The sequence below is a fragment of the Amphibalanus amphitrite genome, unplaced genomic scaffold, assembly GCF_019059575.1.
Source record: "Amphibalanus amphitrite isolate SeventyFive unplaced genomic scaffold, NRLGWU_Aamphi_draft 001786F_arrow, whole genome shotgun sequence".
Classification (NCBI taxonomy): Eukaryota; Metazoa; Arthropoda; class Thecostraca; order Balanomorpha; family Balanidae; genus Amphibalanus; species Amphibalanus amphitrite.
In genome coordinates, this window is record NW_024883279.1 from 1 (window position 1) to 26,199 (window position 26,199).

At 47.8% G+C, this 26,199-nt stretch overlaps 2 protein-coding genes across 3 annotated transcripts in view; one reads left to right on the plus strand and one right to left on the minus strand.

Moving 5' to 3' along the window:
* Window positions 1-805: 805 nt before the first annotated feature.
* LOC122375159 (Ig-like and fibronectin type-III domain-containing protein 1) lies at window positions 806-20,136 on the plus strand (the record flags this gene model as incomplete). Its single annotated transcript, XM_043354388.1, has 14 exons — window positions 806-947; window positions 2,540-2,669; window positions 7,281-7,379; window positions 7,792-7,885; window positions 10,212-10,334; window positions 11,240-11,363; window positions 11,617-11,795; window positions 14,795-14,920; window positions 15,236-15,398; window positions 15,777-15,923; window positions 16,376-16,487; window positions 16,998-17,200; window positions 17,762-17,940; window positions 18,228-20,136. Coding segments are annotated over 14 exons (2,043 nt in total), but the record flags the coding sequence as incomplete, so codon positions are not given.
* Window positions 20,137-20,378: 242 nt separating this feature from the next.
* LOC122375160 overlaps window positions 20,379-26,199 on the minus strand; it is a 47,386-nt gene continuing 41,565 nt past the window's right edge. For both annotated transcript variants that reach the window (XM_043354390.1, XM_043354389.1), the window contains exons 24-26: window positions 25,935-26,053; window positions 25,291-25,446; window positions 20,379-23,768 (exon numbers count right to left, since the gene is read on the minus strand). In XM_043354390.1, coding sequence (XP_043210325.1) covers window positions 20,985-23,768; window positions 25,291-25,446; window positions 25,935-26,053 — 3,059 coding nt within the window. In that variant the 3' untranslated portion in view covers window positions 20,379-20,984. The remainder of the gene's footprint in view (window positions 23,769-25,290; window positions 25,447-25,934; window positions 26,054-26,199) is intronic.

Sequence of the window (26,199 nt, forward strand, 5' to 3'; positions counted from 1 at the left end):
ATTGCTGAAGCAAAAGCGAACTAACAAAAGAAAAGTCTGCGTGCGGTGCAGGAACTACCCTTCCATTTAATTCGTTTTCTAAGGTCTTCTATTGTATAAGTTCATTGGGTACAGGTTGCCGCCGCTAGAAGTTAAGCAACGAGAAATAACCTATTCACTTGGAGTTAAACTTGAACGTACTGTGGATCATTGATTCATGACTGCAATGAATGAAGGAATTAATAAATCCAGCGATACCTTAACGGGACACTGACCTACCGACTTTCTGTAACTGACCGTCGATTTAACACGAGACGCACTTGAGAGCTCCAGGCAGCAGTTTTGTCTGGGACGTTCTACCTTAGGAGCCATTTACAATTTAAATTTCCGGCTGGTGAAAGGTCAACTGTGATGGCTCTCGCGACGTGGCAGCCTAATGCCGCCCCGAGAGAGCAGTAAAATCTCTAGGTTAAAGAGCCCGGGTGACAGATTTCGATGCGCTGCTATAAACTGTAAGGCGTGGTGATGCAGTGGATGATATTATGAGGTCTGGATGAGATCTGATACGAATATGCATAGATGCTTTGAGTATGGGTGCGCGCTGAGACGCAAGCTATCGACTACAGTCATCGACTTTGCAGTCGTAAAACACCCTGATTCTTATTCCCTTTGCTCACTATCTGATTGAAATATGATTGCAAATTAGTTTAAGTTCTTTTCATGTAGCCTGCTGATAGCTCGTAGAGTGTTGCACAATGTTTTTATATAATGTTATAGTGATGTTCTGGGGTAAAGTACGTTGGTGACGAATGAATTTCCCCGTCAGGAGCTGAACGTAACTGGCCAGTTCGCGCTCGTGGACAACTTGACCGCCAGTCAGCTGTACGGATTCACCGTGGTGGCTGTCAACGAGTACGGTACTTCTTTGCCCAGCTCTATCATCACTATCAACGTCACCGACCAGCACGGTAAGTACCAAGTACCGGGTACTTCGCTCTACCAACCATCGACATAATAGTGAAACTCATAGCTCTTCCGCTAATGCATAATTCTAGCGTGGTAAATTGCTGTGGAATTGCAATTAGTTATGTTTGTTTCGAAAGTTGTGGAGTATGGCTACTGCCTCTAGAATTTCAGAACAGTTTTTGCCTTATTGTCCATTATGATTGCCATCCCAGCTCGCTATAATGAGCAGAAACTTTAAAAAATGAACACCACCCTCGAATATTGACTCCCACTCTCCAAACTCCGCGTTGAAAGCCTTCCTTACTGACTCTCAACTGCAATCTGACCGCATCTCTGCCAGAGAACCCCGTATCATATTGTTCCTCAATCGTCTCTGGCCGTCCCTCGATGACACGACCGGCGGATCCAAGCAACCATCAGTCACGTTTTTACGGAGTCGCCAGCCATTCTGGCGTGGTCAGCAGCCTTCGACGACTCTCCCGAGCTCTTTCTTAACCTCCTACTCTCTCTGTCGATGGTCTGAGTTATGTTGCTACTTCTAGGGTTTGATATATGCAATTTTTTCTTATGATGAAATACATATACAATTTCTCGTCTGCCCGTCTTTGCTCATCTATCTGACGTTCTCCCTACTCTTCTGTATCTGTATCTTTATCTGTATATGTATCTGTATCTGTATCTGTATCTGTATCTGTATCTGTACCTGTACCTGTACCTGTACCTGTACATGTATCTGTATCTGTATCTCTCTCTCTCTCTCTCTCTCTCTCTCTCTCTCTCTCTCTCTCTCTCTCTCTCTCTCTCTCTCTCTCTCTCTCTCTCTCTCTCTCTCTCTCTCTCTCTCTCTCTCTCTCTCTCTCTCTCTCTCTCTCTCTCTCTCTCTCTCTCTCTCTCTCTCTCTCTCTCTCTCTCTCTCTCTCTCTCTCTCTCTCTCTCTCCCTCTGTCTCCCCCTCTCTCTCTCAGGTCGATTATTTCTCCATCCTCCTCTCTTCATTATACCGCGCCCCTCTCTTTGTCTTCCCGCTCCTTCCCATTATATTCTCATTTCTTGCATCTAGTTAGATGCTAATCACCTGCATTTCTCCTTCTCCCGCTCATCCCATTCCTTTTCAGCATGATTACACCCAACACTAATGCGTCACCCTTGGCAAAGGCAAATTAGCTGTCTGGGTGGAGTGCCAGCACAGAAACACAAAAATCCTATTCCATCCCGTTCATTCACTGTGGCTCGTTTCTCACTGGTTTCGCTCCTCAACCCTCGTGCTTGCAAAATGTTTGTTATGAAGCCTGGTTGAGTGGTAGGTATTCCTTTATTCTGCAATTGTAAATATGGTGCCGTGATAAAAACGCGGAAATGTTAAGCGCTAAAATTGCTGCTTTTTTGTCAATTTATTACTTTTGCTTATCTACGTTCTGAAAGGCAGTAGGGAATGTGCTGATGTCAACCTCTTCAAAGGTCAAATCTCTTCCACGTATTTTTAATAAATACGTCTGTTCTTGGCAATTTATTTGTTATGGACGAAAAGCTTGTGTTTTTTCTAACAAAATGCATGCAGCATGATGTCATTAACACACGTTCTGTCCTTCCCTCAGGTGACGTCATGCAGAAGGCGGTGACGTCACACCCTCACAGTCTGAGTGTATCTGAGCTGTCGGCGACTCAACTCACTGTCAGCTGGGCGCCGCCCGTCATCTCACACCCCACCGAGCGACTCAGATACAGGTGAGATGCAGTGAGATACAATTAGATACAGTGGGATTCAGCTTAAATGTAGGTAAGATACAGTGAGATACAGTAAGATATTACTCAGATAGAGGTGAAATATGACTCAGGTATAGGTGAGATACAGTGAGATACAGCGAGATAAGGCTCAGGTATACAAGTGTGTTAGATACATCATTTTTCGGTGACATTGTTCGTTATGTTTAAAATGCGCTGAGATAAAAAGCATATTAGAAGATAACTTCCTGACTTTCAGTCTACTGCTCGCGAGAGGCTCCTTTTTCATCGTCTATGTCTTGCTACTTGTTACCCGCAGCTATTCTATATTTTCATAGGCCTAGTATAATCTCGTCTTCTCAGAAACGCCTAAGAAAGCCTAAGAAACGTCTCTTTGTCTTTCGCAGCCAAGCCTTATCAAGCTGACGAAAGTTTGCGAAAAGATTTGCCACGTACTAAAGCCGCGTAATTGTCCTATAACTTTTGTTAATTACGTGCCAAAACCATGGCTGAACGCAAATGACCTCATCTGGGCCAATTTGCTGGCCAGGGTAGCCACGTGGGGTGGCGGAAACTTTGGGACGGGAAAGGGTGGGTAAATCAAATTGGCAGCCACGCACACTTCCCTCGGGGATCGCTGGCTTCTGGAGCTCATGGTTCGTTAGCTGGAAATGAGATCGTTGGTAAGGCGTAGAGGGATCTGGTGTTGGCCTGGTATAGTGTAACACGAAAGGAAGCCCTACGCTGCAGGATTTTTTTTGCCATCATTGCCGTCTCTTTTTATTTCTTCCTCCATATCTACCTTCTACAAACTGAACGGTTTCAATGATGCGATGCTACATTGGAAGCACCCTTGCGCACCTACTTAGCAAGCATTGTGGTGGACGGTACCTGCTACATTTCTACTCTACAGGGTGTCCTACCGGCATAGGCGTAGGAACGTTTTCGAAAGTGGGGGGGCCAGGGTCCCAGAGGTCCAAAACCTAACCTACCCCCAAAATCCGATTTCTCCTCGGATTTCGGCCACTTTGTTTTCGCAAACATGCTCAGAGGTAAAAAAAAAAATCGAGACAAAAAAAAAGAAAAAAAAATGGTTGAAATTTCAGGGAGTCTCCCGTCCATAAACTCAAACTGATGGACACGTTCCCCTGTCCTCCGCAGCCGTCGGCACCCATGCAAATTCCAGAGGCATCCAGCAACTTTTTCATTACGAGCAAGCGTGAAACGTGCAAAGCGAGTCTTTTCAATATACCTATAAAAATCAGCATGAACGGCCCAGCTAGGCTCAGCCAGGCCTATAACGTTTTTAAGAGGTTTTATATCAGCGACCACCTGCAACTGGGCTGATTGACTATCACTTATCAGAGGCCGGTGTGGGACTTTTAGACGGTCTGGGCCTTCAGAGGCCAGTTTAACCCTCCACGGCCCGGTCCTATAGGTTTTCTACATACGCGCTGGCCGAGGGGGCGGGGGGCGGGTACGACCCCCCTCGCCGTTTCGCCCCAGGTGGAGCTAGCGCGTCGCGGTAAAACGAGCGTGTGCGCCGTTACGAGACGCAGAGATCGATACCCGATTTTATGGTCCTAGGTCAACCGGTGACCTCTGACACCGTTCCGTGCTTATCCTCAGGATACTGAAATCCTTCTCCTCCACACCGCAACCCCCTCCGGGCTGGACAGGCAACTTTATCTCATGCGGGCTGCTCCCTTGGAGCGGCACCGCTGCTCCCGAGGGAGCGCACCCCGTAGCCGGGTGCAGTGAGTGCCTTGGGGCTGGGTGGCCTGTCCTCTGGACGGGCTCAGCCCCGGCGACTCACTAGGGTGCCTGCCCAGACCAATGTCTCCCCCTATATCCTATCATCCTTCCGGCTCTGAAATGGTCTCATTGGACCGAAAGGGCCTAACCCAACAAAACAAACAAAAACCGGTGACCTCTGAGGTCAGGTCAAGTGCGTCAAGGCACGGTTCCGTTTTTGGTGAATAACTTCGCAAAAAATGGCCGCAGAGCCGCGATTTGGCCAGCATCGTGTTCGCCTCTCTCAGGCGCGTCGAATGATATACTTTTTGTTTGGGTGAGGTAAACTTAGGGTGTTGATCTCGGGTCACGGTCAGGTCGGCGTCCCCAGGTCACGAAATTGGTCGAAGGAGGTCATGTCGCATATCATTCGATTCGGCAGGTCTTCTTGAGTCCATAGGTGGCTTTCCCGACTCGCTAGCTCAATTTGATCGGTACCTAGTTATTGACGAAAAACTAATAAGACCCTTATAACTTCATAAATGACGTCGCGCAAGGTCAACATTGCAAAAGTGACGCATCGAACCTTGCAAGGAGTGCATGAAATCACGATTCGGTGTGCTTGAGATAGTTGGAGTTCGATCGTTCCCGGCGCCAGAAAAAGTTTTCAGTTTATCCTCATTGACTTATACCTAATGGTGAGGTCACGAAAATGACCTGACCTCATATGAACTTTAGGAAAAATCCGAGATATACATTATACAAGTTGAGAGACTCCTATTGGATACTAGGTCCTCCAAGGTTCATTTCCCTGTGAAATCTCCTCTGGCAGTGAGGGCGTTGCGAAGTTGCGACATCTGAAGACCGTGCAGAGGTTCACTTATGACCACATGGGTCAGTGACCTGATCTGACTCGAAAATGCGGTTGGTGTCAAAAGATCCCGTTTGATTCAAAGGTCAGGTATGCCAAGCTTCAGCTCTCTATCGCCGGCGTGTTCGGAGCTATCGCGAAAAAAACTAAGGAGGGGCGGCACCCGCCCCCCCCCCCGGCCGGCGAGGGTTAAGGCCCTCAGAGACCAATACAGGGCCTTCAAAGGGCAGGATGAGACCTTAAGATGCCGACTTGGACCATCAGAGGCTAATGTGGGTCCTTACAGGCCAGTATGGGCCCTCAGAGGTCAGTGTGGGACCCTAAAATGCCGGCATGGGCCTGTGTTGGACCCCAGAGGCCAGCAGAAGACCCTCAAAAACCAAGATGGGCCTCAGAGGCCAGCATCGGGTCTTCAGAATCCAGTGCAAGGCCCTCAGAGACTAATGCGTGTCCTTACAGGCCAGCATGGGCCCTTAGAGGTCAGTGTGGGGCCGTAACAGACCGGCATGGGCGGGACTTGGAACCTAGAGACCAGCGGAGGGCCCTCATAGGCCAAGGTGGGCCCTCAGAGGCCGATGCGGACCCTTGGAGACCGGCATCGGAACTCCGGAATCCAGTGCGGGGCCCTTAGAGGTCAATGTGGGACCCTAAAATTCCGGCATGGGCCGGTGTTGGAACCCAGAGACCAGCAGAAGGCCCTCAAAAACCAAGATGGGCCTCAGAGGCCGGCATCAGGTCTTCAGAATCCCGTGCAAAACCTCATAGGCTAATGTGGGTCCTTACAGGTCAGCATGGGCCCTTAGAGGTCAGTGTGGGGCCCTAAAAGACCGGCATAGGCCGGCGTTGGACCCCTCAGGCCAAGGTGGACCCTCAGAGGCCGATGCGGACCCTTAGAGGCCGGCATCGGGTCTTCAGAATTCAGTGCGAGGCCCTCAAAGGCACCTAAAGGCTAGTCTTGGGACCCCAGAGACAGAAATGAGGCCACCAGAGGCCGGTGTGAGGCCCTCAGACGCCGGCTGGGCCCTTGAGGCCGGTTTAGGGGCCCTCAAATGAGGTCAATGTGGGTTCTCAGCGGTCAATGTGGTCGCTTGACCGCCACTGAAGGGCCCTCCGAGATCAGTGTAGGACCCTCAAAGACTGATTTGGGAGCTGTTAATAGCTAGCGTGGGATTCTTGAGTCTCGTGACAATCGAATAAGGGCCAGAGCCCCATACGCCCATGGGGGCCCATTGGTTGTTGGGGGGGGGGGGCAAATGATATGATGGCCCCTGATTAGCCTTTGGAGGGGGAAGGGCATGGCCCTGATCCCCTCTGCGACCGCCACTGCACTGAAAGTGGAAGGGGGAGGGGCAGAAACAGACATTGCTGGCCCCCAGCCTGTTTGAACCGAGGCTGAGGCACGGTCACCCTGGCCCCCAGCTAGAACGCCTTTGACGAACTATGCCGACCCCAAGCAGATAAGGTCAAGCGTTGGTCGTTTGTAAACGCATTCTCCTGCACCGTGCTAGTATTGTCTTAGTATTGCCTATACCTTTTTAGTGCTCGCTGTCCCGCGCCTCGTATTCAACAAAATGCTGTCACCAGGACTCACAGTCTTGTCTCTGATATGGTTTCCTTCATTGAGTGAAGGAAATTGCGGTCAATAACGCTGTAGAAACAAAAAGGAATCCTCATTAAAGGGCAAGCTGAATAGTTGTCAAGTTACCGGGTGGTAGGTTAGGTACAGACAGACACTTAAGTCAGCAAAAAGTGGGGGGGCCAGTTAACATTGCTGGCCCCCCCACCTCCGAAAGTGGGGGGGCCATGGCCCCCCCGGCCCCCCCTGTTCCTACGCCTATGCCTACCGGGGTCCGAGGCGGGCTAAGACCGTGTCTAGTGTAGTGTTGAGTTGTCTAAGTGAAGGTAGCTTCGCAAACTGACCCCGTCTACCCTACAGGGTGTCCTACCGCCATCCGAAGCGCGTTATAGCAATGTGTAGTCTCTGAGACCGATCCCCTTCCACCCCACAGGGTGTCCTACCGCGGTCCGAACGCCACAGAGTACACCAACGTCACCACGGCGGCGCTGCTGCTCAAGCTGGTCAAACTGACGCCCAACTCTCAGTACAGGTGAGATAGATGGAGGATCAGCTGAGGAACGTGATGTACTTGAAACATTATAGAGTTCAGTGACTTGAAATAAAGGTCCAACCTGTGGATTATATGACGCGTACAGAAATGGAGGGTAGATAACTTCTTCATAGTACTTGATACGGTGCCGTAACGTAAAAATGTACATATGTGCGGACAATATAAAAATTAACGTATCGATGACATTGGTTCAGATGTTTTAGCTGTTCATTCGGTTATATTTCATTGTCTTTGTTGGGTACACAATGAAACTTCTGTGACATTTTCAGAATGTTGACGTGCACTTTTCAGTATGTAACTATGTTCCTCGATCCGTTTCAGTGTGTTTTGTCCGGTATGCTTCAGACTGTTTGTCCTGCCCGTCTGAGAATGTTTCACCGATGCGTTTCAGTGTTTTTGTGACTGCGCTGAGCGGATTGGGTGAGAGCCGACCGTCAGAAACTCTACAGATGTGGACCAGCCCTGCATATCCTGCCTACGTCGAGGTATGAGTCACCTGACTAAGCTGTCTACATGGAGATGAGGAAGCTTGTTCATTACTAGGTTAAATGGGATAAAGTTCGTAAGCCTCATTTTCGTGAAGAAACAGCTCTTTGGCTAAATAGCCATTCCTGAATTGAAAATATTCACTACAATTCTTCTTACCAGACTGCTCCACATGCTTCTTGTTACATGCCCGGTTTTTCGGTCTATTTGCGATGCATTTTCCATACCAATATGTCCCATACCATTAGCGTTTTTCCTTGAGCACACATCCCTGTGAGTATAACAGAAACATTTATTCCGATAAAACTCTCTCATGAGCTACGTTACCTAAGCTGGGTAAAATCCCGGTATAGTATACCTCCATCGTCCAAGTCGAGATATGAGCTGCTTTGACCCAGAAGTCGCTTTGATGTGCTCTTAGTCGATTCCCTATTTATAACCAAAACGGTCAATCCCCTGTCGTACTCCGGCTTTGTTCTTAGCCTATACCCCTAGCCCTGTCCAAAGCCTCAGCCTGCCTGTTTAACACTCCCCGTGTAATTTGTGGCCAAATAAGCCGCTCTGGCTGGCTCAGACGGGTCATGAACAACTAATGAGTGTTGTAGTCAGGCGCGGCACGCGTCAGAAACTTGAGAATAGACTGTGGTCTGGGGTCGGGAGAGCGGGTTAAAATGAGGTGCAAATTGTCGATGAACTGCGCGAGTATGGTCATGAAGGGTCTGTAATTGGTTTCCGAGGGACGGATTCAGCGTTTGTCTTGGTTTATTTGAGATAAAAATGCTCGTGTAATGATCCGATTTAAAGCTAAGGGGTGAGTTGTCCGCTCTAAGGGGCGGACAGCCGTGCTGGAATGGTAACATAGATAATTATTATAAGCCACGCTTCGAAGTCGATCGATCGCTGTGTATTCGTTTACGATCGCTCAACTACGAAGTGTGGCTTATGCTAATTATTAATGCGAATTTATTAGTGCATTTTTTTCAAAGATATCATAATGTTCTCACCCCTTGCATAAATGAGTGATCTTCATATAGCGCAATTAACCCGGCAGTTGCTGGGGTATTTCGCCACCCACCGTTTGCTGGGGGGGGGGGCGTTAAACGCCCCCAGCCGATAACTCGAGAACCAATAGGCGCAGCGAAACGCACGAGGCGGCAAACGAAAGAACGCGACGAGACGCTTCAGATGAGTACTTTAAAGTTGAATTTCGAGGTCACAGGTCGGGTCAAGGTCAGGTCAAATACCTGAAATCGGGCTTTCAGTAGCATGGATTTCAGGACTTCGCAATGGGCGGTTCTCGTGATAAACTCTGTCAAAACGGTGCACAATCCATCATATAAGGTCTACAAGAGTGTCAGCTCCATGTAGGGGTCAGTCAGGCATAGGTCAGGGTCAAGGTCAGGTCAACCGGGTAGGCACATATCCCCGAAAATCAAAACTGATATTCGCAGCCTGTGACACATGTTTTATGGGTAATTTGGGGCGTAGAACACGATGGTGACATTCATTTTGTCATATGTGTACGTGTTTGGCTCAAAAAGTTCAATTTAAGAAATGTATGTATCATGGTCGTGAAGTAGTCACGAGAAATCGCCAAGATTCAGTTCAAGATTTTGGAAAATTCGGATCGATAATCAATAATCGAAGATAGCCATTTGATTGTTCATGGTATTGGCAGTCTAATGGCGTTTACGGCATGTCTGTATGTCTATTCTGTGATTTTATATCATTTTTTGAACACATGCCGTTTTTGGTCGAAAACTCAGAAATCATGACGTCACTAAAACTTCGATATCTCAAAAATTTTCCGACGGATTTTTTTGAAACTTTGTCACAATACACTTCAATCAATTCCCTACAGGTACCCAAAATTTGGCGCGCCTGCGGCGCGCCGTTTTTATGCTATGGCCCGGCGAAAAAAGTGGGGGCGTTTAACGCCCCCCCCCAGCAACTCGCGGGTTAAAGGCAGAATAGTTACATTAATATGAAACCTTTGACGGTTCACAAGGCAATGGCAATCTATCCTACAGAAATGATCTCAAACAATGTAGTAGGACTTCCATTATGGAAAACATGCCCCAACCTCAAACTGCTGCGGTTGTTTTTTCAATAAAAAACACAATTCTAACGAATAGTGTTTGTCTATTTCAAACAATCTGCGGTTGCAAGTTCAATCAGACATTTTCGGTCCGCTACTTTTGACACTATTTTGGTGTATTCGCGTCTATTTGTGTCACAATTCGTGTCCGATTTTCGTGTATTTCGTGTCACATATTCGTATATTTCGACTGTCGCCACCTGACCCCATGTGATGTCTTCCCCCAGCTGCCTACGATCCACCCCACGGACATGGTGAAGGAGGGAGGCAGTATGACCGTACTGTGTATCGCCATGGCGGCCCCCGAGCCCACGGTGGCTCTCTACATCAACGGGAGGCACGTGACTGAGGTGAGACTAGTGGAGAGAGGAGAGAGGGAGGGGTGAGTGCGTGAGTGAGTGAGTGAGTGAGTGAGTGAGTGAGTGAGTGAGTGAGTGAGTGATTGATTGAGTGAGTGAGTGAGTGAGTGAGTGAGTGAGTGAGTGAGTGAGTGAGTGAGTGAGTGAGTGAGTGAGTGAGTGAGAAAGAGAGAGAGAGAGAGAGAGAGAGAGAGAGAGAGAGAGAGAGAGAGAGAGAGAGAGAGAGAGAGAGAGAGAGAGAGAGAGAGAGAGAGAGAGAGAGAGAGCAGCGAGGCTCTCCAGCATTGCGAATTATTAGAATTATGATCTCAGCTCAAACAATGCCTTTGTTTTCAACTTTCCAATAACACTGTTATTGCCTTACACTGCATTGTAAACAACTCGGCTTATAACCCCTCTCAGAACATTAATTCATCGTCTTTCTACTCGGTTATAAATCCCCAACTACTTTGTTACCCCATTTGCTCCAAGTTAGTGAGTTGTTGTGTCGAATTGGACCAGGCCTCGCTAATCTAGCGGTCTGGTATCATGTTTATTCACATCTCGGTTGGGTTGTTTTCCGTGTGTTACAAAGTTCCCGGCTCATAATTTGGACTGAGTAGTAGCGAAATTGTGTGAATATGAAGCGAAGTTGGACGAGATAAATTAACAGCTGTTTGTAACGATATGAATAATCCAAATGTCTCGAATTGACTGAATAATGAATTTAGTGATAATCTCAGCCATAAATAACATTAATCATGCTATCATAGATAACGTGAATCAGTGAATTCATGTTATCTACATATGATGCTAACTATGCCTCGCTCTTTCTTGATGTGTTATTCATCACTTATCGAAACATCACTTCTCTCAATATCATCACATCAACCCCCCCTCCCCCGTCTGTCCAACAGGGTCGCACGCGGCACCTCGTGACGACAATTCGTAACGTGACCCGTGACATGAGCCAGGTGACGTGTTATGCCGATAACGGGTACGGCACTCCGATGCAGTCGACTCGACACATTATCATCAGCCGTGAGTAATCGCTGTAGAAATGTGAATACCGTAAATTACACGTGTTAAACCGTTACTGGTTATTGGCTACTGGTTTTTCGTGAGCTAATTCAAAAGTGTAATTGATATGCATTGCAATGAGATACAAGCTTACAACTAAGGGACTTTGGAGGAAATCTGTTGCAATATTTTCGTCATTTTGGCGTTGGCCGATAAGCTTCATGGAAAAAAGAACACTTTCAGTTCTTCTGACCTCGGTTATGACCGTTTTCAGGTCGTCCGATGATCCGCTCCCGTCCCACCTACGTGGCCAAGGAGGGCAGCAGTGTGACCCTGCGCTGTAAGGTGGACGCCAGTCCCGAGCCACAGATGGTGTTCTTCAGGGATCCATCTCAGCGCCAGGCAGTCATTGACGGAGGAAACTATGTCATCACTCTCAGCTCGGGACAGACGGTACGAGGAGTTAAGAGGTGTTAGCTAGGTCAAGACTCAAGTGTGTAAGATTGATTGTAAGACGGATTTATGTGGTTACTGGTCATTGACGGAGGAAACTATATCATCACTCTCAGCTCGGGACAGACGGTACGGAGGAGTTAGGAGGTGTTAGCTAAGTCAAAAGTGCAGAAAGGACAGATGAGGAGCTTAGGCTTCCAGGGAACGGTTTGTGTAGTAAGACTATATGGGTCACTCTCTGCAGAGAGACTATACACTAGTAGCCGGTGATCCAATTACATATATTAACTACTTTGTTTAGTACTATTCCTAAGTGAAGACATCTAAACTCATCAGACTCCCAGTGATATTTCTTCCCACAAAAGCCATTGTTTCTGTTGATCATTGTTTGAATGGCCTATCCGTCCATTGATTTATAGGGCAAGAGTTTTGCTTAATAATTCCACTCGATACTTAATGGTTTAGTATGGCGACACCCCAAAGACCCCGGCTTAACCCTCGCCCTGGCAGGGCATTTTTCATAACACGGCCTGGCAGGGGGGGGTCGATGCGACCCCCCCCTCGCGATTGGCTCCTATGGCACCTAGAAACACCAAATATGGTAGGTAGGTGGGCCCCCTGGAGTTCTCGCCCCTGTGCAAATTTCGTTGCTCTAGGTCAATATTTAGGGGGGTTTTGGGGGGTATAAATGTAAAAATTTCGCGAAAAACAGGTCAAAAGTTTTTCGCTTATAACTTTTGGTCTAATTAAGATAGAGCAAAAAGAAAAGCACCAGTGAACTCAGCACGTCAAGGCGCGTCGAATGATATACTTTTTAGCTTGCTTAAGTGCACCTTAAGTTTTTCTTAAATTTTAAGTAAACTTAAATTTATAAATTAAGTTCAAGTTAACCAAATTGCATCATATCGCATATCATTCGATTTGGCTGATCACCAGGAACACAATGATACCATTTTTTTAAGCTCTAGCATCATTATGTGCCAAGTTATTGGCAAAAGCGTCATTTGACCTCAGTTGACCTCATTTGACCTGACCCATGGATAAGTACACCAAACAAAGAAGCACCAAGTGACCTGCTGTTAAGTACTGTGGTTTCAAAGCACAAAAGTGATAGAACGAAGCGGATATCTCCAGTATTTTCCGAATTTAGTATTTTCCTATAGGCTTAACCCTCGCATGTGTAGGGGGGGGGGGGTCGGATGGACCCCCCCATGGTTTTTCGCGAATAACTCGCGTAAAAAGCGGCCGATCGCGACGAAACTTTCAGTACCCTCGCATTGATCAATTTTACACCTACCCTGAAAATTTCATGACCCTGACCCAAATGACCTTTGACCTGTGACCTCTTTTCCGAGACCATGTTTGGCCGGAATCGCGATTTCGCGTATGTCGGCTCGCACTAGCCGCGTGTTTGCAAGCTTTTCGTGGTTTCAAACGTTCAAACATGTGATTTGATGTTACTCCCGTGTGTGTCAAGGTCACCTGAAGGTCAGGTCAGGTCATTGACCTTTGGTGACCTCGGGTGACCTCGGGTCACTTTTTCGAGTTTTACATGTTTCTAGGCTAGTTTTTGGAGCTGAATTCGAATTTAGCAACCATTTGAACATTTACGAAGTAGTTTTGGTGACTTCGTAACATGTTACGAAGCTGTCAGAGGCGGTTGACACGTACTACGAATACCCGTCACGACGCCTACTGGTTGACCTGACCTGACCTGACCCGACCTGGTCTAAATGCTTCAAGACATCATCTGTGATCAAAACTAACACGATATTCGAGATCAGCACCCCGAAAAACCCCTTAGCAGCCACACTTTACGACTTTCTAACAGGTCCCGATTTTCCCGACTTTGGGTCATTGACCTGACCTGGAAGGTCAACCAATGACCTAGGACCTTAAAATTGGGTATCATCGGCTTCCTCTCGTCACGGGCAACACGCTCGTTTTTTCCGCGAAGCTCTAGCTCGATCAGGGGCCAAACGGCAAGGGGGGGGGGTCCAACCGACCCCCCCCCTACACATTAGAAGCTGGCAAACGCCGCACACATGCGAGGGTTAACATTACGACGTAATGACCTCTAACTGACCTCAGGTCAGTGACCTCAAAAAGCCCGAACTATATGTTATACAAATCGGTGAACTTAGCACATCCTGAAAGTTTGAAGGAAATCAGTGCAAAACTGTGAGTTGGACAGGTGGAAAAAGAAAATTGAAATTTGACCATGACCTTGTACTGGTTTTTCTGACCTGGTGACCTGACCCAAGGTCACCCGGACCTGAAATTTTCAGGTCATATGTAAAAAGGTTGCCCCATAGGCTGTGCCAAATTTGGCGGCGCTGCGCGCCGCCGTTTTTACGCTATCTTCGAAAAACCTTAGGGGGGGTCGCATCGACCCCCCCCTGCCAGGGCGAGGGTTAAGCCCACCCTTTGCGACGCGGCGGAGGCCTTCCTTATTCCAGCCTTACGTAAGCCTCCTTTCCAACGCCACCGTAATAGGATGACTTCGGAAGTGATTTCGAGACCCTTCAAAGACAAGATGTCTGCAGGGCTCGTTTTATACGAGACTTTGACGGGTTGCGAGACTCATATGCGGCCCCGTGTGTTGAAACTTTGGTACTGCCTAGCAAACAAAGCTCTTTGAGGAAGTGCGCGTCAAAGAACGTAATGTGAGAAGTTGGCGACCACTTTGTTTGAGAGTCGGGACCAACAGCTTTTTGATGATGACCTAGATTTCATCCAGTCCAGCGATGTGTGGAAGGCTTAGTGCACTAATAAATGTACTGAATGATGCACACTACTATGTTACTCATAAATCAAAGGCAAGTCTTATGTGATAAACGTGTGATAGCCAAGGATTTCAACTATTGTAATGTGCATCTAATGTATCCAACCATTTCATTCTATGTATCTGAGAGTATAAACTCTGAACGGCAAGTAACCTAGTCGAGTCTGCTCTTGGTTGTCGAAGTCCGTCCTGACGCTGTTGACGCTATCAACAGGAGGGAGACCACACCATGGAGTTGATGATCAAGCAGGTGACGGCGGAGGACTTCGGCAACTTCTACTGCCACGCCGAGAACGTGTTTGGTGGTATGACCAAGCTGGTCACGCTCACCCAACAGAAGGTAAGAAGTTTTGGAGTGGAGTTTGGGGTCGTGATTGTGAATAGGTAACGCTTTATATGAATGCTATGGACACTGGATATGCATACCCGAAACAAGTTACATGTTTCAGCTGTCTTCCGTTGTCGATGTTTGACGGAAGTTTGACTCAAAGAGGAACGGTGTTTGAGTGCTCAAAGACGTTTTTATTGTTACAGACGTGTAATAATTTAGTCACAGGCGTGATGCTGGTTACATATTTGTAGGTAGAAATATAGTCGTTGAGGCAGTGTTGAAGTGATCTTTTCTCAACTAACCCCTACATCTCGCCACCCCCAGGAGGCGCCCAAACTGTACAACCTCGGCGTCACCGAATGCTGTCGCCGACTCAACGTCAGCACGCAGTGTCAGCGCGCATGCGCATTTGACGTCGATCTGGACGCGGTGCTGGCCATGCCAGAGTGTGCCAGAGAGATGGGAAAACTGATGACGTGTGCGGCAGGTGAGTGACGTCATAAGTAACGTTTTTGAGAGGCGTTGCTTTGGTTAGTCATTATACTTATGAGCAATTTGCTGTACGCCGTGCAACCGTTACGAACATCAACAGGCAGTCTGGTTACAATACAGTCCTTAAATACGCAACAGTTGAAATGAAAATAGTTGCGTCCACGACTGAAAAAGATGCGATCAGCTTTTAAATTAAAATTTAATCAGCTTATGCGGTGTTTTTGGCAACTTTGGGATAAGGCTAGTGAACTCAATAGGGAAATCGCCCGCAGAAAGTACATTGATCGAATAAAAATTGATGCAAACGTCTTTAGATTCCCGCGACCACCCATGCCCAGCTCTGATCACATTCTGTGTCCCCTCCCACCCACAGATGGCTCTGATCACCGGCGCTGCTGTGCCAATAAGATCGTGCCTACTCGGTGTCTGGACTGGTGTCGGGGCGAGCCGGTGGCCGCTGTTCAGGAGTGCTCAATAGGATACGCCAAGGAGATCGTCGACTGCTTCGAGGAGGGAAAAGGTACGGGTTGGCGTCAATGAGTTTATGGGATTTGAGCGGTTATGTTTTAAACTCATGGTCTGCAGTAATCCTGATGGGAAGATATGAAACGACAAACGTATGAGATTGTCACTTGGTCACATGATCAGACTGAAAGGGCCTAACCCAACCCAATAAACAAATTGTTACTTGTATCCATTGATGACTATTGGCAATGTTTTAAGTGGAGTTTTGTGCCTAAAACATTTTTTTTTTCATCTGCTTGCGTCGACAAGTTATTTCAATGCAAGTGAAGCAGCCATGATTTTGTTGATCGTTTCGTGGATTATGTACAAAGCTCTGTGGACTAGGAAATGTGAATGACCTTACTTGTATGAGACGTTTAAGGAAAAGAGCTGATAGTCTCCGCCTTCACGTGCCGCCATTCTTTACTCCAATGACGTCATAATAACGTCTCGTGACGTGTGTTTCAGCCGTGCTGCCGGGCCCTCCTCTCAATGTCCGTGTGGAATCGGTCAGCAGTAACGCCGTCCGTGTCCGCTGGGACGAGCCCGACAAGAACGCAGACAAAGTCGAGGTCTACAGGTGAGGCTGGGCAGGATATGAACCAAGAATGGGAGTTTGCCTGATATGTGTTTCATAGGGTCTGTTCCAGTCGCACTTCCTAACACCTCTAAACTCCTCCAAGAGGAAGATAGAGGAGGTTGGAGCAGGGCCCTCCTTGGCTTTGTAGGGGCTAGAGCTGCCATTGGAACAGGGAAGCAATCTTGGAGGAGTTTAGAGGTGTTAGGAAGTGCGACTGGAAGAGACCCATAGTTTTCACAGATTTCGATGATGCGTAGGCCTAAATGACAACAACGATCTGCGCTTTTTTTGGTGGGCTATTTTAAGAACGCTTTTTCGCTGTGATTTTTATGCCTCAGGGCTGATCTAAACTATGAACCTGTCAAATTGTGGCTGCTTTTGAGGAACGATAAAATGGAACCGTTGTTAAAAGTAATAGAAGCTGCCCTGTCGCTCTACCCTACAGGCTACACCTCCGGCCTCGTTTTCCCTACCGTTTACCCTACACCTCCCCCGTTTGCCCTACCGTAGGGTATACTGGCGCGCCCCGGATGACAAGATCTCGTCGCGCAACGACACGCGCTCGACATCGCTGCGAATCAGCGGCCTGCGAGCCGGTGTGGAGTACGAGTGCGCGGTGAAGTCGGGAAACCACTACGGATCGAGTCAACTCACCACGCCGATCATGTTTGTCCCCGGCAGGATATTTGTGTCCTCGGAGAGCACCGATGAAAGTGAGTAGGGGATGCATGTGTACCTATGGCAGATTTTTACCCCTATGTATGTTTTTAATACCCTATAGCGGGAGGCTTAATCGTGCGAGGAAGATAATTTCTGCCTTACGTGCAATCAGTCTTGAAAGTACCTTGCATCATTGCGGTGGATCCAATAAGCCCAACTGAGGAGGGCTTGATGGATCCACCGCACTGATGCCCAGTACTTTCAAGACTGACTGTACTGGCCGATTACAGTATATGGTACTAAATCACTGGATGTACAAATCCAATACTTCTTGACTTATAGGTATGTAATTGCGCATTAGCATAGAACATACAGGACATTTTATTCCACTTAGTGGTGCTTCACTTTTTCTGCTCCAAAATCATTCTATAAAGCATTTATTGGTTAAATAGCCTAGTTCAAGTTAAAGGCTCATCCATCCTCCAGTAAATAAATTACTATCACAAATCGATTCATTCGTATTTGATTGTCTGACTTTTCCCATTCACCTTTCACCACCCCATCTATTTACCCCCCACGCCGTGGTGCATAACCCGCCGATTTTTCCCCTACAGACTACTACATCGGCACTGGCACCGTGCTGGCGGTGGTGATAATCCTCGTCCTGGTGCTGGCCGTGATGATGGTCGGAGCCGTACTCTATCGTAGAAAGAGGAGGAAGGCCGGAGCCGCCGACCGCGTCAGCTTCGAAAACCCCAGCTACCTCCGGGAAATGAACCTGGAGAACCTTCAGGTGAGGTATTAAGAACCCTAGCTAGAGTCGCGGCTTCGAGAACCCCAGCTACCCCCGGGAAATGAACCTGGAGAACCTCCAGAGTCCAGTTAGGAATCACAGCTAGAGATTTCAGGGTCCCAGCTTCATACGGGAGATGAACCTGAAGAACCTTCAAGACGGAGCACTTCGTTCAATCCGTTGTAAATTGAAATGCATACATTTTTTTCAGGTAACTGTAAATTTGTGTAGGTACATCGAATCCAGTTTTCTTCTCATTCTAACCCACTTCCACTTTTCTTTTACAGAACACATCGGAATCGTCATTCTCGGGCGGCCTGAACGGAACACACGGCTTCCACTCTAACGGCGACCCGGTAACTCTTAGTGTCAACAGTCACCGCCAGACGCCGCCACAGTCGAACGGCGGCAGCCAATCAGCGTCGCCGGCGCGATTTGTCGCCCTCCGCAACGGGCTGGGATTGGTGGCCAAAAAGGCGGGATTCAAACAGTTCGAGAACGAGCAGTGATTGGTGGACGAGTGATGACGCTCGGTGGTTTGACGAGGACAGCTCCACAAATGCCTGTGATTGGCTGCCACGTTTTGGGGAGGACGCTGATTGGTGGGCGAGGACACGCTGGGCGTGGCTTGATAAAAACGGTGGTGCGTTGACAATAGAAACAGTGAGTGTGATGAGCGTTGTCATATCTATGAAATGCGAGTACGTTTGTGTGACATACTGATGAAGTTTTGAATGGTGTCTTTACGAACAATATTGGTGACTGCGTCGAAGAACGATATACTCAATAGTTAACCATACATCACCATCAGGTAAATGTCAATGAGCGCTTAAATAGCTCTGTCTTATTAAGATGGGTGCCGCGTTAGGAAGAGGTTAATGGTCACGTGCATACTAATATGGTGTCGAAAATAACATCGAAAGGTGACTTAGCATCACAAAAGTTGACTCAATTACCGTTTATTCTGATCTGTGACCAGAACGAATATGAAAGTAAGGATCTAAAGAAACTGTAACATATGGTGACAGTTGAATCTGCTTCTGGGCCTCCTTAGCTCTTATTACTCAAAAATTCCGTGTTTTCCTTAAATGCATGTGATTTAGGGGTCATTTGGCGCATTCAGCTTTCACTATCATGTTTAAATGAGTGACACATGGGATTTGTCATTGATTTTTCATGCTGCATGACTAGGATTTGATGCATTTAACTATAAGGCCTCAGTATTGCTTGTTGCAAACATGTTCTGTGATTTGAATACGTTATTCTCAATGTCAAAACATGATAATTCCGATAATCGGTATTCTACCATGTTGGGGGCATCATATCTTCGGTGGCTGGAAGGAGCAGCCGAAACTCGAAGTCCGTTGTTTTTGGTTGTCAAAGTCGTTTATAGTTGGTTGTCCATTGACAGTCCATGCCTCAGACTCTAGCCTTTCTTGTGCTCGCTTCCTGCCACTTACCGTGACCCCTAGTTGTTGAACTCCTTAATTTATCGGCGAATGTTGCACGTTGTTACCGTGCCTCGCCAGGGATGTACCACATAGATGGTACAAGGGCATTATAGGGCAATTACACATAGACTGGTGAACACATCACACCGATGATATTCGCAGTAGCACAATTCACTCGAGTATGAATGACGTATAAGTGCTAAGTGGTGTTTATAAGGTACTTGACTGATATGCGAAGTGTGTTGTATTCGAGTACTTTGTATTCGAGTGTTCTATAAACCTGTCTGATATGGGTTGAGAGGTCGCATGTGAGTAAATTGATAGTGATTGTTACAATTAGATTTAGTGAAATGAGCGAACACAACTTCTTGATTTTCCTTGGCATTCGAATCTCCGTACACTGCCATTTCCAGTGAAGGACCTAGGAGCCCAATAGATTGGCAGATGAACAAAGTTTGGTTTCACACAGCGTTTTTATAACCCTATGAACAACTAGTTACAATTGCTAAAATGGACCCATGACACACACAAAAAAGCAACTCGACATCCACTTTTATAACACGATAGACTACCATGTTAGACGGCTAGATTCGTGCGTGCGAACTGCGAATGTTTGTAAGTTGTGTATGAATGTCGAAGTGTTTGCACACAGTTGTTACACGGACGATGTTTGAGTGCTCACTGGCGTGTATTTAGTCACATGTAACGTGCCCTCATCGTGTAATATACGTCATGGGGCACCCGAGTCGCTGTTTCAATTCAGAAAAGAACAGATCAGAAGTGATGTTGTCGTGTGATTTGTACGCGTCGGAGGACTGGAAAACTGTTATTATTATTGAACAGAAGTTTGAGAGTGATTTGAAAGTAACCGAGAAAGCCGAACAAATTTTGCACAAATTGTGAAAGATATTGATGTAGAAGAGCTTTAGCATGAGCGGGCGCTAAGTTAAAAAAAAAAAAACGTGGCGTTGCGTATAGCACACTAAAACCAACGGTAATATTTATTGCATAGTAATATCGAGCGCGTAGACAAAACTATAAGGCACTTATTCACTAATGGTCGTACCCCTAGGCAACGACCAGGCATCGACTAGGCACTGACTAGGCACCGACTATGTACTGACTAGGCACTGAGCATCAACTTATCGGGCATGTCACATGACACTGTTTTTACTGCAGTATAGCTGTGACAATGCAGCGCATTCGAGTCCAATAGTAGGTCAACCAAATAATGGATTTGACACCATTTGAGTTCTTTTCTTCAAACCAGATGTTGTGTAGATACCTTCCTTGCTCTTCTCTCAAATTTAGCGTTTTAAAGTAGCTTTCTTGTTCTCGAACGTATTGGTAACGCTCCAGTTCAGAAAGAATACTGCTGACTGCTAAGTTGGCTTTTGGGCTGTTGCTTATGGGAATAAACGCTCAACCAAATCACTTTCATCCATTTGTCACGAAGAAAAAAAGAACCAAGTGATTGCAGTGACCAGCGAAATACAGTCTTTCGTAGACGGTATTGAATTTATCCGTCGGATAGCAAGCACAAGAGCCTGAGCGCGTTGAAGATGTCTTCGTTATCTGTTTTTAAACACAGTCCTATCTACCCCCGGGCGGTGTGGGTGACCTGAACAGCTTCCTGGCCCTCCACCCAGGCCTCTGGCGCGCCTCTGACCGAGAGGCTCTCTCCGTTACCGGAGTGGAGGGACAACTTCTGACCGGCGCTGGTGGTGCAGCTGCGGCTGCTCCGGCGACCTCGGCTTCATGGCCAACCGCCCCCGTCTCCGCTTGTGACCCTACCGCCGCTGGCACCACCGCCGCGGCCGCCCCACCCTCCTCCGCCCCCGGCATCACCTGTCCCGCATTCACTGCCATACTCTGTCTGATTAACGCCCCAATCGCTGAACCCTTCCTCTTCTTTGCGTGCCTCAGCCGCAGGAAATGTGCGACTCGTGATCCTGCTGACTTTGATGTTGAAGGAGGTGCTACCGGGGCTGGTGAGATCGGTGGTATCGATGCAGCTGAGCCAGAAGGTGCTTCCACTCGAGCTGATGGAGGTGCGTCCAGTCTTGCCTCTTCAACGCTAACATCACTGAAGTCACTCCCACAGCTAATGTCGCTGTGGCGGACGGAGGCCTCGTTAATTGTTCCTGTGCTCTTACTGTGAGCCAGACCTGCAGCTCTGCTTCCTGTTCTTCGTCGAGGAGGTCGCTGAGGGCTTTCAGCACCGAAAGGAAAAGGACCTCCAGCAGAGTCGGCGTCTGCTTCACCTCCAGAAGCTGAAGGGCGCGATGACCAGGTGGCGCCAAAGAACTGATCTCTGGCTCGACGGAGTCTCTCGGCTCGAGCGGTTGGAGTGGGACTTCGTCCCTCGGAACCAAACCGAGCGGCCTCGAACGCCGAGTCGAATGAAGAGTCGAGAGAGGAGTCGACACCGGTGGGCGTGGTCACACTCAGCGACGTCACAGATGACGTCACGCAGTGTGAGAATGGTGGGAACGGCGACGTGGCTCCTGGAGAGATTGGCGCTGAAGAAGGGGTGGATGGCGTGACTGGGTGACCTCCGGAGCTCACCCTAGTTCTCAGAGACACCGGAGAGCTAGTCAAATGCGGCACTTGACTAGAAATCGGCGGCAGAGGACTCCATCGCGGGGGACGTCCCGCAAGGCCACGCGGTTCCGCGCCTCTGACGGCGAGTGAAGGACTCAAACCACCAGGACTTCCGCTAGGAGGTTCCGGTTGCAACACGGCACCTCCGCTCGCCGAGCGCGCCTGCGCTATGAGATTTGAATCGTGGTGTGCTTCGTCCTCGTCATTATCATCTCTTGAAGACAGCATGACAAGACCGTCTGACAGGCTCTTCTGCAACTGCAAAGCAACGTTGCTTGTGTCCGCGTGAGGACGATGGATGTCCCTTCGTGGTAGGACTGGTGTTGAGGTTTCCGGAGAGTCTGAGATGTTGTTGAACTTCTCAATCATTCCCCGGATGTTCTGTGAGGATCCTGCAAGAGTCAGAACGCTGCGTTTTGATTGCTCGGAAGGTTGCGGGGTGTAATGATGATGATGTTCTTCGGTCGCTGTTGTTGTTTTGGCTTCGACGTCGGGAACATGAAGCTCGGTGGTAGATTTGATGACAGGATGCAAAGCTTTACTGTCGTCCTTCTTCAAAGGGTCTTCGCTTTTTAGTTGAGTGGCGACACTCTCTGAAGGTGATATGTCTTGAGGCGTGTTTGGGCCTTTTACAGACTCTGAGCGATATATTTCAGGCTCAGTCTTCAGCATACGATTCGCTTCACTTTGTGCTACATCAACGTCATGCGAAGACTGGACATGAACCTTGACTTTGTCACATTCTGCCTCTTCGGTTGTTTTTGCCTCTTGCTCGACTTGATCAGGTTCTGGTCTAATGGTGCCTCCTTGTGATGCCATGTTCACCCTTCCAGGGATCTGGCTTTCCACATAACCACTCCCATTGTCAACCTTCTGGATAGTGGTGACATTATGCGTACTCGCTTCATCACGATCACTCAGAATCTTGCTAGGACCCGTCTTTGCTTCGCTGTCATTATGAGTCGCAGCTTCGTCACCAGCTGCACCAGCTTTCCTTTCGCCACCATCACCAGCATCACCAGTAGCACGAGCTGCAACAGCAGCCGCGACTGGTTCAAGCACCAGTGGAACCTCAGCACCTCCCTTCGCGACGTCCTCTTCACTGCCTTCCACGCTAGGTGTTGACTCTTGTGATGTCACCGAAAGACTAGCCTGCAATGGTGGTCGTTCATTCGACGTCACCTCCAGCCTCAGGGGAAGTGGACTTGCGGTAGGAGTAGGAGTTGTGCTGGACAGACGATCAGCTACCTCATCTACTGGGTGAAGTGAGAGACTCATCCCTTCTCGAGAAGTCACATGAGCACCTTCTCGTTGTACTGTCAACTGCGGTGGTGCATTTTCTGACTCACGTGATGACAAATTGACGCCTTCGCGTTGTGTTGGAGACCGTGATGGTTCGTTTGCAGACTCACGTGACGTTACATTGACGCCACGTGGTGTTGAAGTCGATGGTGTATCCACCTGATCCCGAACATGAACCTGAAGTTTCCCGTGATCCACAGAATACACAGTTCTCTGCGCAGAAACAATCACAGGAGCTGAGGTGGCGGGCGGCAGGCTAGAGAGATACCTCGTATCCACAGTGGGAATTTCAAAAGTTCTTGTGGCGCCGGCGGTGAACAGACGGTCCTCCGAAGCAGAAGACAGCGCCTGGGAGACCCGCGGACCCTGGGAGTCTGTGGAGTCCCACTCAGCCCCGTGCTCGGATCGAGAGTCGGTGGCGTTACCGTCGTCCTCTTCCTCCTCGATGAAGTGTTCGGGGTGCTCAGCCATCTGGGGACATTGAACATCAGTTCAGTAAAGTGTCGCAAAATTCTGTGGACTGTAGAAGTTCGAATCATTTTCTAACTTTAACCCGCGCCCCGTTGGGCTCTGCCGAGCAACGCGCCCGGTTGGGGGGGGGGGCCATTTTGGCCCCCCCCTAAGATCTCGAGAACCACGCAACATAGCGACAAGCGGTAAACGGCGTTGGATAGCCCCAACGGGGAACTACCTTGTGACCCAATTTTATTGACCTAGGTCAAACCGATGACGTCACAGGTCAGGTCAAAGGTCCAATTTTCACCGTTTACAGGCACTTCAAGAAATGCGTTGTAAAATCGAGTAAAATGCATTTCATTGAAAATCATCGATGGGGAAATGTTCTTCAAACACATATTTTGCAATTTGAGGTCACTGATACCAGGTCAGGTCACAGAGGTCAGGTCACGGGGGGGTCACAATATGAAAGTGTCGTGTGATACACGTTTTATGGTCCATTTTACATGACAAATGCGATTATATGGGTCAGGCAGCCTTTGGGGCCAGCTTAGATCACGTTTTGGTCAGGGTCAGGTCAAGGTCAGGTCAAGGTCAGGTCAAATTAGGTCAAATTTCAAAGTTAATATTTTTGCATAAAATGGGTATCGAATCGATGCAGCTCGTCACGGGGAGTTCAATGGTGGTCTTTGTTTTGCCGTACGAGGTCTAGAATTGCTAAAAATTGAGTTCAAAAATTTGACGTCATCATTTTTGAACAGTTTTTTCGCTATAACTTGGCCAAAAAACGAGATATCGATCTGAAATTTGGTATGTATATAGAAGAGCGCTGGGACTATCACATATATTCCGGTTTTTTTCGAAATTCGGAAAATTTTTGGATTTTTTCAAAGTTTTTCTAAAAAAATCAATTTTTTGATTTTTTTGGGTCAAAAACCAAAAATTTTGAAAATCCGAGATAGCAGTTTTGTAGCGCCGACTTTTGTCTACTAGACCATATAAAGAACTTTGAAATTGCTTGATAACTGTAGATTTGGTGAGCGTTTCAAGATTGCATGTTTTTTGCTCATTTTTGCTCGAACATGACCTCAGTTTGACCTCAATAACTCCTGACCTAAGGTGACCTAAGACTTGAAATTTGGTGTGAAGGTGTCAAATTGATGCCCGGGAAGGTACTGAAAATTTGGCGGCGCTGCGCGCCGCCGTTTTCTTGCTATTCAGGAAAAACCACAGGGGGGGGGCCAAAATGGCCCCCCCCCCAACGGGGCGAGGGTTAAACCTAAAGCCCACAGAACTACATTTCATTCGGGGCTGAGTGGGCATAATTGAGCCAAAGCAAAATAAGATTATCATTACAAAACCCTACAAAACAGCCAAAATACAAGCAAGACAGCGTAGTAGCGAAATAGCCTACATTCCGATCACAGATCACAATCGATGAAAATGAAGGTCGTCATATTTTCAATGCTAAAAATATACCTTTATTTCTTTTAGCATAATAAGTACCTACATCTAGTAAAGACAACAACTTCCTCACCTGAAACAGTTTGGGCTCATCGACGTCCTCGGAGGAGGGTATACTCGAGGACCGACTCCGGTACGAGGACGGTGTGGAAATGACGTCATCGGAACTCTTTCGCCGCCGGTCCAGGGCGTACTGCGCCTCCACAGACTCCAGTTCACGCTGCATCTCCTGCAGGACAGATAATGACGTCATGAGATCAATAAACCACATTGTGCGCAAATAATGGTGAATTTGATCGCTTGCATGGTTGCTTTCCCTACTGGGTTGGGCCTCGGTTACCCAAGAGGGTAGAGGGACAAACAGCTGGCTGGCTGCCACCGATTGTCTGGTGGGTTGGATAGCTGTCAGCGCGGAACAGAGATTATGATTCTTGATGATGGTATGGTTCTAATCATACGAAGGTGTCGTTGTGCAGAGGCTACGGTCAATGTGCCTTTTAACGACACGACTGACGGTTACCACTGACACAGTTTTGATTACTGCTGATAGATGGCGATAGGAGTAAACGCCTGTAGGTAGACTGTACCGCAAAGCATCTTATCGCCGGTATTGAGCGCTACATATACGATATATGGATTATAATGCCGGAACGCTGCCCATCTGAATAATTTTGAGCATATATCGTGCTTTAACATATGCTCAGACATTTTACAAACCTTGAGCGTTTGATCGTAGGACGTGTAGAGATCGCGTTTGTTCCTCCATTTAGCCACAGCTCCGAGATCTTCAACAGAAGATCGCGAGGAAGAACATTGCGACGCCAGCATCTCCTCGTCTGAAAAAAAAATATTCCGCTAGATATAAGCATTGACGTACTTGATCACGTATTGAGAAGCTACTAACTTCCTAATTATACGCAGGTTTGAAGGCCTCGAGGGCGAGGGCGACACGACAACATTTAGGAGACTACTGTTTGCTGAA